General features: G+C 42.2%; 1 protein-coding gene across 1 annotated transcript in view; it reads right to left on the bottom strand.

The window, feature by feature from the left end:
* Positions 1 to 13,719, bottom strand: part of wdr62 (WD repeat domain 62) — a 31,802-nt gene that overhangs the window by 3,747 nt on the left and 14,336 nt on the right. Inside the window, exons 18-24 of the mRNA XM_084063736.1 lie at positions 13,597 to 13,660; positions 12,819 to 12,914; positions 11,972 to 12,087; positions 11,610 to 11,665; positions 2,240 to 2,494; positions 1,135 to 1,223; positions 240 to 352 (exon numbers count right to left, since the gene is read on the bottom strand). Of these exons, the coding sequence (XP_083919862.1) occupies positions 240 to 352; positions 1,135 to 1,223; positions 2,240 to 2,494; positions 11,610 to 11,665; positions 11,972 to 12,087; positions 12,819 to 12,914; positions 13,597 to 13,660 (789 nt within the window). The remainder of the gene's footprint in view (positions 1 to 239; positions 353 to 1,134; positions 1,224 to 2,239; positions 2,495 to 11,609; positions 11,666 to 11,971; positions 12,088 to 12,818; positions 12,915 to 13,596; positions 13,661 to 13,719) is intronic.

The following is a 13,719-nucleotide window of genomic DNA, read 5'->3' as shown; positions in this document are numbered from 1 at the left end:
AAAAAGTGTAACATGCCTGGAATCCTATAAATATGAACCCATTAAGACTTGTTTCTGTCTACTGATTCTACAAATGCCTTCGAAATCAGTAGTTCTCACACTTTCAAGATTTTAGATTTTTGCATTGGCTATTCAAAAATATCAGATGTACAAGCTCACAGCAGGGCACAAAGTGACATGCTGTGAGCTTGTATATCTGTTATTTTTGTTTAGGTGCATTATGGGAGATGTAGACTTACCGTCGTTGGCGGTGGAGCTAACACAGCAGGCGGAGTCTGGGCTTAACTCCTCCCCTAAGGGCTGAGGTACCTCCCTTAGGGGCATCTGAGGAGAACCCTGGACACCAAACTCCCTTTATATACACACACACACACACAATTATTGTCCCCCAGTGGGTTTTTACGGAAAATGAAAAACTGTCTTCAGGTTGTCATTACACCAAATTCACACCAGCAGTGGTAGCGATTTCTACTGCTGCGTTCCTCTGCTGAATGCGTCTGAAACACCCACCAAGGTGATGTGGACATTTGCGTGTACGCCGAGCAAGCCCACGCCTGATTCGAACCACAGCGGGCTTCTGGTTGGCTGGGTTGGCTGCCACTTCGTCTCGCCGTACAGCAATTTGCGAACAATTTGGAAGATGTTTAACACACAAATCTCTTCTTATGGGGTCTCTACAAAACCTTTCAGGTAGGGTTCCACGGCCAAATACATATTCATTTATGGGTCCTTGACATACAATGTTTTGAGAACCACTGCCATAGACCATTGGTTCTCAAAGTGGGATCCAGGGACCCCAGGGGTCCTTGGGGGGGGGGGGCCGTGTCACACTATGAGCTTGTAGATCTACAATTTTCTTTACAATTTGTGCAAATTCTTGAATATACAGTATATAATTTATATATGTTTTAACTAAAATCTTTGCTTCTGGGGGTCCCTGGCAAGAAACCTTTTCAGATGGGGTCCACGGCCAATATACATATCAATTTTAGGGGTGCTTGACATACATTTTTTTTGACAACCACAGCCATAGATAATGCACTGAACCACGCCGCTTTCTCAGAACGTGGAAGCAGCATACTGCTGCTGGTGTGAATGTGTCATTAGTGAGGTAGATCATCATAACAGCCTCACCCTTCAGCAGGGCAACGGGAAGGAAACAGGATGTAGTCTCTCCTATGACAACCAGGAAGTCCTTCCTCGTTGGTTGGCAATGACGATGCCTATATGAATAACAGAGCAACAGATCAGACCTGATCAATAATAATCTTTATTGTCCTTCACAGTCTGTTCAAAAACAAAAACACACCACACCAGAAAGCACAAAACAACATATCACCAAGACAATACATGAGGTCCCCACTGTACACAGACATCCTATCGACGGGGCAGTTTGTTTAATGCCACAATGCCTTAGCTAGGTGTACTCTTAGTTGCTTGCTTTAGAAGAGAATGCACTTAAAACGTCTGGTGATTAGTAGTTTCCTTGCCTACCTATGCTGAATGCACTTATTGTAAGTCGTTTTGGATAAAAGCGTCTGCTAAATGACTGTAATGTATTGTAATGGCTGAGGGGATAAAACTCCTGCTAAAACAAACATTTTCCCACTTCAAGGTTCTGTGTCTTCGCCCTGATGGCATGATGCCGAAGTAACGATACAGGGGATGATCAGTATTATTTGTTATTGAAAGTGTGTAATGGCCTTATGGTTCATATCAGAAAGTGTGAGTGTGGGAAATCCGATAATCTTGGAAGTAATACTGAAAAGTTTGTTTCTGTTAGGCATGGACAATAAAGTGAAAAAACATGCAGAACAATACAACAGAACAGGCTGAATAATGCTTTTGTACATTAATGGATAATCTCACTCTGATCATGTTGTTTGACTGGTTTATTTGATATCAGTGTGCTCCATCCTCCATACAGCGAGACATCAACAATATAATAATCACAAACTGTGATAATCACTATACGGTGATAATCACTATAGTGTTTAAAACAGTGATAAGCATATTTTCATCCTTATCTTATTACCAATTGGAATGTGGTTTTATCTAGTGTACAAATTGCTTCACACTTTCGAAGCACCGGACACCACGAAGGGTTAATCCGGCCCTGATCATCACTACAGTTTTTGGAGATTATCACCGTTTTAAACACTATATCGATGATCGTCGTTTAAAAAAAACATATTCTAAGTCAATGTCATTAAAACTACTACACCAATACCATGAGTACCTTGTCTTCATCATGTTCACCACCGTCCTGCTCTCTCAGCAGGGCGTCCAGACTGTGAGGGTGAAAGTTCACGTTGTCCTCCTCCTCCTCCACCGGCGTGGCCATGGTATGGGGGGAGGGGGAGGGGGAGGCACCATGCGACCAGATAGGCAACGGAGAGCTCCGTCTCTCCCACCTGCCCCGTGGGGAGCGGGGCTGCTCAGGGGTTGATCTGACCACAGGGACAACAGAGGCAGTATTCTCCCCCGAGGCCTCCTGTGTCGCGCACACACACACACACACACACACACACACACACACACACACACACACACACACACATTATGAGAGATGCCAGTGGTTCTCAAACGTATTAATTTCAAGAACCCCCATAACTCAGGGCGTATTTATTTTATTTTATTGTTTAATAGCTTGTTCAAAAACTTTACAGTTTTTAAGCCAGTTCAAAATGTAAAAAATGATAAAATGTCTTCCAAAATGGGAGGGAACGGTGTGTGCGTCTGTGCTGCTCTAGTCAAGTGCATGTCCGGTCCGGTCGTGTGTACGCTGACTAGTTTTGTTTACCTTCTGCTTGTGCATGCTTGAAAGCCCGCTTGAAAAATGGCAGCTTCACATAGTAGTGCGATGTGGGACGATTTTGTCAAGATTGACGATAAAGTACAAAGTATGCGCATCAACGTACATCAGTGATGTCAAATCACATTGAAGAGAGACATCCAAAGCCTTCACCCAAGCAAAGCATACTTCACCGTAAAACCCGCCATTGTGATGACCGGCGGGCAGAAAAGATCACTGGTTTGACAGCCAAGATGATAGCCGAAGATGCCCATTAGCGTTGTCGAGGGGAAAGGCTTCCGTGAGATGATGGCATTTCCAGAATACACTGTGCCTCATCACCAAACAATGACAGCGCGACGAGAGGTTCAGATGGCTCCAAAACACACTCTCCCCTATTTGTTACTGAGGTTATGTTTAGGAGTACCTGGTGGTGACCGTTATTCCCAGGCCGCGGGATTTGATCCGGGGCGACCATGTTTTGGGGCAAGCATACTTGTATTCGCTGGAGGTAACCGGAACGCTCCGTAAGATGTACAAGATGCAGTACTTAAGAGGAAAGCTCAGTTTGCGCTCTCCTCTCAACTGCTGTGCAGCCAAAAAAAAAAAAGACAAAACAAAAAAAAACTTTTGACGCGTTGATAAATGCCTGCGACACGTCGACGTGCTAAATACTGCTCGTTCACATCCTCAGTTCCCAGTTCAGGGCAAGAAAAAAAAACGAGTATTTTTTGGTTCCAGTTCCAAACAAACTTTTAGGGTTCTGAACAAATTCATTTTCAGTGGAAACACTCTGAATTAGGTAAGAAAATAGAACGCAACCGGTGCAACCCCGGTGGAAAAGGTGCCTTTGAGCACGACCACTGATCAGTGGCGTAGTCCTTGTTCTCCATCGATGCAAGTCTTAACACACATTTATGTGTCATTCAACTGTTCTGTTGAATGACAACGCACTAGTAGTGGGGTTCCGTGTCAATGCAATTTTTAATTTTCATTTCCGATTCTTGTGAAAGTTTCGTTTTCACTACTAATTTGAAGGTAAGGGTCTATAAAACAATTCTGGTCGAAGTTATTTTCACTCAGATAAAAAATTGGCCTCTAGGGGGCGTCGCCAGTTGCCAGCCCTAGCAAAATATGTTAACTGTTGTAACTTTTGATTGGATTATCCGATCTGAACATATGAGATATGTATGTATACAGGATCAGGAGTAGCATTTGGTACTTCAAGCATATTACACACAATAATAAAAAAAAATCCAGTATTGGTGCATATCCACAAGCATAGAAAGAGGATCATAGGTCTAGTGAGATAAAACATAGTTATTACACTCAGATACAACAATACAGTTACATTTTTATTTATGTTTTAACTGTACAACAATATGGTGCCATTGGCTTTAACAACAACTTGTACAATAGTTTAATGAAGACACAATGAAACACATTCAGTCTTGGAAATGACTCTGGTCCAGCTAGTTTTCACAGTTACACTTGCACAGACGTGTGCACTTCAACTTTGCCTTCATGCAACTGCACCGAGAGTTGGTCGGCATACAAGTACTTTTACAAGTGCACTTCACATCTAGGCAGTGGTGAAAGTGGTTGACATTTCTTGCCGGAACTGACCCATGCACGCGCAGCGCGCGTGCATGGGTCCCGTGCGCGCGCGCGAAGCGCGCGCGCGTTTTTTTTGCGGTTTCGGGTCGAAAAATGTGCGGGTTTGGGTGGGTTTTGGTACTTTTTTTCCTTTACTTTATTTCGGTTTTAGGTTTAGGGTTAGGGTTAGGTTAGGGTTACTTTATTTAATTCTCGTTCTCATAAATAAATCCTGTCCCTGGGCCCACCCATGGCTGCACCCCTGATACACATGATGAAAACAGAGCTATATTGTCCAACTTGACCATACTGTACAATATGTACATTTTCAAAAAGCCAAAGTTTAAATGGGGCTGAAGCGGTTTATGTATGTTTTGTCATAATAATTAAAATCCACAAAGTAACTAGTAGTATTAAACTAAAGTTTTCAAATAATTGAGGTGGAGTAAAAGTATAATATTTGCCTATGAGATGTATTGGAATAGAAATAAAAATATTGCAAATTGGAAATACTCCAGTCAAGTAAAATTACCTTAAAATTATACTGAAGTACAGTATTTGAGTACATGTACTTAGTTACTTTCCACCACTATCAGCATTAGATAAGATGAATTACTCACCTTCTGAAAAGATGAAAGAAAACACACTTTTGTTCCATAGCCCCACATTGTCTTGGTTTCAGAGATCATGGTTGTAAATATGTCGAACTTTTGCCACAAAGTATTTATATTCCATAATGTCCCATCACATGACCCACGTCCGTGTTTACATTTTTTGACGATGCACGTTAGTGTGGAGCTGTGTTCCGTGAGCAGAAAGCTGTCAAGTGGCCTCCAGAAAATAAATCTGGTTTCCTTTCAAAACGATGTGCATTTCAGAATAAGAGTTTTTTTTAAACTCTATCCTTGTTTTGTTACAATTCAACACACGTTTTATTTTGAAATCATACTACTGGAAGTAGAAGTACCCAGGTAGCCTAGTTGAAACTACTTAACTTCACGCGAAAGCAACAGTTTATGCGGAACGGGGGGAGAAAAAAAAAAGAAGTCAGGGGAAATCACGGATCTGTGAGAGTGTCCCGTCGTACACACAAATTAATGAATGGTTGTGACGCCCTGTATGTTAATCTGACGTTAGTAGATTATGTTTTATTCTTGAACATGGCCATGGGTCTCCTGGCAGGTTATTTAATATGGGATTTTCACAGCTGCCTTTGACTTTTTCTTAACGGAACGGCGTTCCGGGACCGAATCTTTTACCGGAACGCCGTTCCGGACCGTTCCGGCCCACTTTCACCCCTGCATCTAGGTTTAATACATCCTTGGCGAGGGGCAGTGTGGTCCAAATGGGAAGCAGCTTGCCATCCTCTTCCTTCCACCCATAATCGGTGGGGTTGTGGACAGGCATCATGGACCTGAATGAATGATTGAATTAATTAATTAATTGATTAATTAATGAATTTAATTGACATAGTTTTACAATACACAAATTCATACAGATACATACATATGGGCTGTCGTCCAGACGCTTGCTTGGAAGACGCTCCTTTTTAGATGTTGATCCAAAGCATCACTAGTTGGGGGAATTCTCTCCACGTCCCTAGTTTTCTGTGAGAATTGCCTCATTCGGACACTATCAACATCATTGTCCTCGTTTGAGTCATCAGTGTACAGCCTACAGACAAAGTTTGTCGCCACTTCTTTCAGCCTTGGAGATGCTTGATATGGAGTGTCGACGAGAGTTGCAAATTCCTCCATCAGGGATACCACTTTGGGCATCACCTTGCAGCAGGATCGCTTACCCTTGAATTTGAATGACGATGTGCTGTCTGATCCAGTGAATGCATGGAAGAGAGCCATGGCCTTGCATGTCGTCATGCCCAGGTTTGTGGCGATGGTATTCAGCGAGATCATTTTTGTAGTCTTTCCAGCTTTGAAGGAGATCCAGATTTCTGCGGCCGCATTCAGAGCCAGGATGTGATGGAAATTACACAGAAGCATTACAACAACGTCCGTGTCTCCAGTATGCACCATCCCAAGTGATGATGTTTGGAGGGCGTGGAGAAGATGTACTAGGACACGAGTATCAGCTTCCTCGTGGTTGCATTGATCCATTGGTGGACTGTTTCCAACGTGGTGGACTTGATCACCTGCAGTGATGTAGACATCCTTGTCATCTGGAAACTGTCCATCTGTGAACAACTTACTTGAAAGGAATGAGAACAGCTCCTTCTTGTTGTCAACGTTTGCCAAAAACTTTTGCCAATTTGCTGGGATTTTGGCAGTACCAGATACACGTTGCCGGGTGCCTGTTCCTCGTTTTTCCCTTGTGCCTCCTTTGATTGTTAGTTCACGATACTGGTCCCAGACAATGTCCACTCTTGTTGATCGTTTCAAGTCATGCTTAACTCTTGGGCAGAACACCTTGTCAAAATAGGAATCAAAGGTCTTCCCAAGGACAGGTGTACCAGGAAGGGAATGTATCAGCACTCCTCCATCAATAACAATTACGTCGTAAACATCTGGCGCAACTAACTCCTCATCGACAGAAATGTCGGTACTCGTACTGCCTTCCATGATGTATACCAACAAATCTGACTTGGTACAAGAGTTGATCGCTCCCTCAGATGACAATGCAGGTGGGTATGGGGAAGATTCGTGACGAAAAAACCCTTCCAAATCTCCCCCGCGGCTGTCTAGCACAATAAAAGATTTCCCATAGAGCTCTGCATGATTTTTAAAGTGCTGCATTCTCAGCTTATTTGCTGTCTTCCTCTGTGCTTTCTTCGCATGGAACAACAATAAGTTGTTTCGCTTGATCGCTGCTGTCAGTAGTGTGTCATGTGATTCAAGCACACTCTTCCTGTAGTTGTTATACTGGTCTTGTCCTCTAGACTCAAGTTGATGCACAGATATGGCAGCAGCCGCAGACTCACACACCTTGTTGTCTAATGTAACCAGGTCTTTACTGCCCTCCTCAAAGGGATTCCCATTGCTCAGCAACACCTCCATCAGGTCTTTGGCATGGCGTTGAAATCGGTGTTGAGATGCAGAGCCTTCCTCGTGATGAGGAAGTTCTTCACAATCATCGTTGTCGTTTGTAGTGGTAAATTCCTCAACGACACGGCTGATTTCTGGGCCAGTCACGATCCAGCGTTCCAACATGCCAGGGTTCTCTGTCAGACCAATTATCCCACCGACCCCTTTCACCCTTTTGTTGGCTTGCTCGTGTGCCTGATCGATTGGTATGGATGAGAAACGCCGATTGCTTCGAGTTATCGTCCAGTGTCCATTCTCAAACTCTGCCTTGATGCTATCTGGGAGACGTTCCATGTCTGATGAAGATTGGAATCCACCTGGCGTAATTCTGGTGATCAAGAGCAAAGAACAAAGGCACAAGCATCCGTAGGGTACTGACCATGAGTTCGAACTTCCGTTCCCGATGTGCTCGAATAAACATGAATATGATCTGTTGGTACTTGTGTACAAGCAGCCAAAATTTGAATGTTGGGCTTTCTTGGGAAACTACCACGACCCAATCGTCAAGGGCCATCTCAGTTCCACTGCCCTCATAGGCTCACTTCAGAAGGCTGTTGAGTACCACAACAGTAACTTGATGGGCATATCTTGTTCTCATTACATTAGATGCTTTCAGAAATGATGTGGCGGCTGCCTCTGATTTCACTAGCCCAGCTTCCTTCAAGGCTTCAGGCCATCCTGACCCACGCAAAATATCTCCCATGGTGCTCCACAAAGCCATTTCAATGTGGAGCCCACCTAGCATCACCACAAACTTGTCTTCCCCAAATATGTCAGGGAAGGTCCATTGCATTTTTTTGGCCAAGTCATAGAGTGGTTGGTCCACAACCAACAGAGGGACTTGATGTGGGTTGAGGTTGAGGTCCTCACCTTCTAACCAGTTCCATTCCATGTCTAATCATTTCTGGGGTGGCTGCTTTCTCATGGAAAAGTGGGAGGAGGGCTTCAATGTTTTTTTCTGGTAGTCCAACAGCATCTGATCGGGCAGCATGGAATGAAGACCACATTGCTGGGGTGCCATTTTCTGTGTCAGGATCTACATAGAGGGTGTCATGTACTGCAGTCATCCATGCCTGTTCATGCTGTTTCTCCGCATCAAATGAACTAGCTGCCTCTGGTTGCACAACTTTTACCTGGGGCTGGGTGACAAGATTTCGGCCCACAGGTGGTACAAATGTATACGAATGAGGCAGGATGGGTCCACTGCTGCATGCTCCTGTTTTCTGTGAGTTGATTCGTAGACATTCTTGTTTTAATCCAGGCTTCTGTGATGTAGGAAACTGAAAAAGTGAAATCCCAGTTCCATGGAAGGATGAGCTTGCAGTACGTGATGTGGGATTATGATCCAAGTTATCCAGGGCTGCAACTGTGAAGATTTGCCGATGCAAATTTGTTGGACAGACTATATCTGCGTTGTTTCTTGTTCGATGAGAAATAGCCTGCGCAAAACTAGCTTCAATGCTGAGGACTTTCTTATATGACACGCTAAGAGAATATTTGTGTAGGAGTTCGACCAACTTCTTGCTTCTTGTTTGCGAGTGCAATTCGAGTGCCAGGAACACTGCAAGTGGAGGCTCACAATTCAAGTTTGCAGAGAGAGAAGTCATATTTAGCATTGGCCACCTGACTCACAGACAGGATTTCCCTGGAATTATCTTCTTCTGGCGATGATTTGGGTCCTGCGAGGAGATGACGGAAGAAATACTTCATACGTTGTGGAACAGATGATTCTTCGCAACCATTGGGAAATGAACCATCAAACCTGAATGGAGTGTTATGATCCATAACAGCTTTTCTTAGAATTGATGCTGCCATTAGTAATGTAAGTGCTTCCTCATCTGGTGTTTGAGTTGCATCTGATATAATCTTTCTAGCCGCCTTTGAGCAAACAATGAAAACTCGGTCACGGGTACCTTTCTCCTCTATCATATCCGGGAAGTGTTTGAGAACTGTTTCCTTTAGCCGTGTCCGGTGCACAGTCCTCTGAATTCCGTGTTGTTCCAATCTCTCTGTCATCATTTCTGTCAGATCTTGCAATGCAAAAACCCTACGACCTCCAGCGACTTCTTCCTTCATGAATTGGAGCAACTCATTTTCTGCTGTGGCCTCAAAGTTTTCACTAGGTATGTCTTTAACAATTGCATCACAACGGCGGTTGAACATTGTGTAGCAACGGCGATGATACTTGGCTTCAATAGCGACTAGATCTCCTTCTGCAAGGAGTGCCACGATATGATCCTCTCCCAGTGCAACTGCCTTGTCATGGATTTGTTGGGTGAGTTGTACCTTCTGGAATGAATGGTCTGCTGCATTTGTTCCTTCACCACAAAAGAGGCATTTATTACGATTTGGAGGGTCACCAGTCCGGGAGGATCTTCTTGTTGCAGGAATCAAACCTTGCATTTTTTTTGCACTGTCAAGTGCTGATGCCCTGTAAAGCCGACGACAAGTTTTATGCCAGGATGCACGATTTTGCTGCATGGATTCTGCATCTGGAAGTTCTATATCTGGGTGGGGAGCAGCACCAATTGCTCTGAACTGACTTGCAAGGCCTATGATTTCTGTGTAGGCTGCCTCTTTACGACTGGCAACTGGATTTGCATGAGGGCAAACAAGATTTTCCTTTGTCTCCTTTTGACACAGAATGCACAACTTCCATTTGGTTGTCCCAGCCATCTCATAAAAATAAATAATTTCGACTAACAATCCACAGCTTGTTGAACTTTTTCCAGGTTTTGTTTTCTGTTAGGGTCATATCATGCAGAAATATGCATCATTACTTTTGTATTTGCTGTACTTTTTACAGTTTGCCTCAACATATCAATACAAAAAAAGCAGTCAGCAGTACATAGCTACGTTCACATATGCCCTTGTAGCTACTCAAAAAACGGTAAGCACATTATACCAAAATAAGTTAAATAGAACAATTAACTAAACACCTTCACATTCACACTACTGCACACGATGGCATGTAGAAAGAAGGGAATTATATTGAAAACACCATTTCTTCCTCAGCATAATTGCTATATTGTAGCTAGCCCTTAGTTTTAGCCAGTGCTAGCATACATACACTTAGGTTAATGCTAGCTCATACTGTTGGGATTTATTACTTAGGCAACTTATCCCACATTACTGTCTATATTCATAAAACACTTTAGGATACTTCCTGACATGTTTAACTTTGTTTGCTTACCTTCAAAATATCAATATAAGAGAGCAATCAGCTCATGCACTTCTACAGTATGCTCAGTAACTGTCTGATAACTAACAAGCTACCAACAATTAAGACACACCTGCAACCTCTAGTTGCAGTAGATAGTATAACTAATTGTACATTATAAAATGTTTGTACAAAATAAAACACGGGAGTGTGGTAGTTTATTCTCATATCTAATTCTACTTCCCCACACATTTACTGTATTGTCTCGTGTGTGTGAAAAATCATATTAGATGTGCTCCAATCATATTTATTTTATTTTTACACAATTACTCATTCATGATAACATAGGTATAGACACCAACATCACCTAGATTCAATAGGATAGAAGTTAGGTTTAATTTGAAGTAATTCGATGCAAATTGGCAGCCATCTTTATGGTTTTCCATACCAGAATATTCAAAACATCAACATTTTAACTCCAGTTGATTCCTCACATAGTATTGACTTGATATAGCAATTAAAAAAAAATATTACATAGCAATTGTGGGAAAATTAAGAAATGTATCCAAAAATCATAATTCCGATTTTGGCAATTTTGGAAATGGGGCAAAAACAATATTTTTTTTTCTATTTTTTTCATATAACTTCGAGCCAAATTGTTCTATAGACCATTATCTACAAATTAGAAGTGAAAAATAAACTTTCACATGAATTTGAAATGACTGAGTGTCCTGGCACCCCACTATAGGTGTCTCACAACATTCTGAGTTTGGAGCAAATCATACTGTCACACTGATGCAATGTATTTAATGGTAAGCCCTGTACTGTGATTAGTATATCACCAGATTCTTATAAAATTATCTAGTCTTACTTAACACACTAATACACTGATGGCTATTAAACAGACCACTATACACACACAAACCAATAAACACCCATCACCTGATCTAAACCAAGTTTTTACCTTGCTGACCATGTATGTATGAGTACATTGTTAGTAGGAAGACCAGCTTGGACTCACCAGTTTGCGGAACCACATGGGCATCTTCTTGTTGGTCTCTAGAGGTGGGGGTAAATCTACAACATAACCAAAAACCTTTTGTTAATAACTAGACGATTTGGGAAATGTATAAAGTGTTTATGTGTGCATTGTAGTCAGCATAACCCCAAGAATACAGGGGACTTTTTTTATTTTACAAAACACTGTCTGAACACTTTATTCTCAGTGGGTTCAGCAATTGATCTGAACCAAGGATATTTTGAAAAGCAACAGCAACGCATTTCAAAATGGCACGCATCAACTTAAAAATACAAAATACGTTGTCTGTGTCATTCTAATGTACACAGGCTACAATTAACGCTAACATTAATGCAGAGGCTGACCTGAGGTCAAGTCCAGTTGAGTAGGAGTCACACTCCTGAACTCTTCATCTAGAGTCACCGACATGTCTTCCTCCTCCTCTGTCTGAGACAGCTGGCTGACAATGAAGGTCTCTCTCCTACGAACACAAAGAGTTATATTCACATTTTCATTATTAATGTACTGTACTACACAATGTAGTGTGCTGGATACCGATACCTGGCATGGCTAGCCTGTGGTAGTGGTTAGCCTGGCCAGTTATGATGGCAGAGTCATCTGGTTTCCATGGCAGGATACTGTAGTTAGGGCTGGCCGATGTAACTGATCAATATTAAACATGCAACTTTATAATTTTGTGGTACAGTACATACTATGCTATATAGTTGTTAAAGAGCTGCATACTGCTGCTTTAAGTGGTTATTCAGATTATTCATTTAGTCAAAATTTCAAAAAGAAAATAAGGAATTTGTTTGTGACAATTTGGTGACATAAGAAAAAATATATATCAAAAACCTTGCTTCTTGATTATTCGGTTACTAGACCATACCCGGTCGACGCATCCGTGGGGGGATATGCGCACATGATCTGGCAACCCGGGAGGCAGTTCGTCCCATAGCTGGGCAGCCCCGTAACCATGGCGACAGTGTTTTACACATAAACGCTAATAAGAAGCTGAGATTTGATGAAATTGAAAAACGGGCTTCACAGTTAAGTTCAGATGGTAATGGTCAATGGCTGTGCGCACAGAGGTTACTAGAATTATAGTAGGATAAATCTGTTATTGGCTCTAAATATTGGTTTCTATTCTATTTACAGTTAATTGCCCAGGTTACTGTAATGCATCATTGATAATGTACAGTACTAGTGTACCTCTCCTTTCTGCAGGGTGAGGGTTTGATTCCTGCAGGCAGTCTGTTTGTCATCGTGCTGATCATCTGATGGTCCAGACGCCAAATGAACACGCAACTGAACATAGAATAAAACCAAATGAAGACGATGATCATAAAACACTGAATACATTCAAATAAAATAGATGTTTTATTGTAACAGGTTTGAATGAATGCATGTATGATGGTGCATTCACACTGGAAGCTACAAAACTAATGTGTATGATGGTGTGTTCACACTGGAAGCTACAAAACGAATGAGTGTATGATGGTGCGTTCACACTGGAAGCTACAAAATGACCAAACATGCAAAGCCGACCAAGTGTACAAAGCTACGCTGTCGCAGAGTCGCTGGTGGTGGTTAAGGCCATCAAACACGTCTGTGTGGGGCGACGTGTGAGAAGAATATAAAAAGGAAAATATAAAGGCTTACGTTAAAAGAACAGGGAACTGGCCAATGAAATAATTAGTCCCCCCCATTACAAAGCAGGAAGTGTGTGTATTGAGAAGGTGAGTGGAAATTATTAAACAACACGTGGTTGTTTTGTAGCTGCTAGTGTGAAGTGGAAGCCAGCTGCTCAACTGTATTTGTTTTTGCTTTGTAGTGGGTGTCATAAGCTACAAGTATTAGCACCAGTTTGTAGCTTCATGTCACTGGCTTCCATTGAAAATGGCTTGTAGCCCGTCACTTTGCAGCAGTTAGTGTGAACACTTTACAGCATGAGTGCTGTAAAGTAGAATGCGCGTTGTGACAAACTCACCTGTCTGCAGACACACTGATAAGATGTCTACAGTCCTCGGTGAACTTCATGGACGTGATGATCTCTATGGAAACCACAACAATGGCAAGGAGTGAGTCAATAAATAGCCCTTTATCTACATTA

This window comes from Gymnoscopelus microlampas, assembly GCF_963454915.1.
Source record: "Gymnoscopelus microlampas genome assembly, chromosome: 8".
In the NCBI taxonomy this organism is placed as follows: Eukaryota; Metazoa; Chordata; class Actinopteri; order Myctophiformes; family Myctophidae; genus Gymnoscopelus; species Gymnoscopelus microlampas.
Note: the sequence above shows the minus strand (reverse complement) of the source record. Positions and strands in the feature narration are given on the sequence as shown.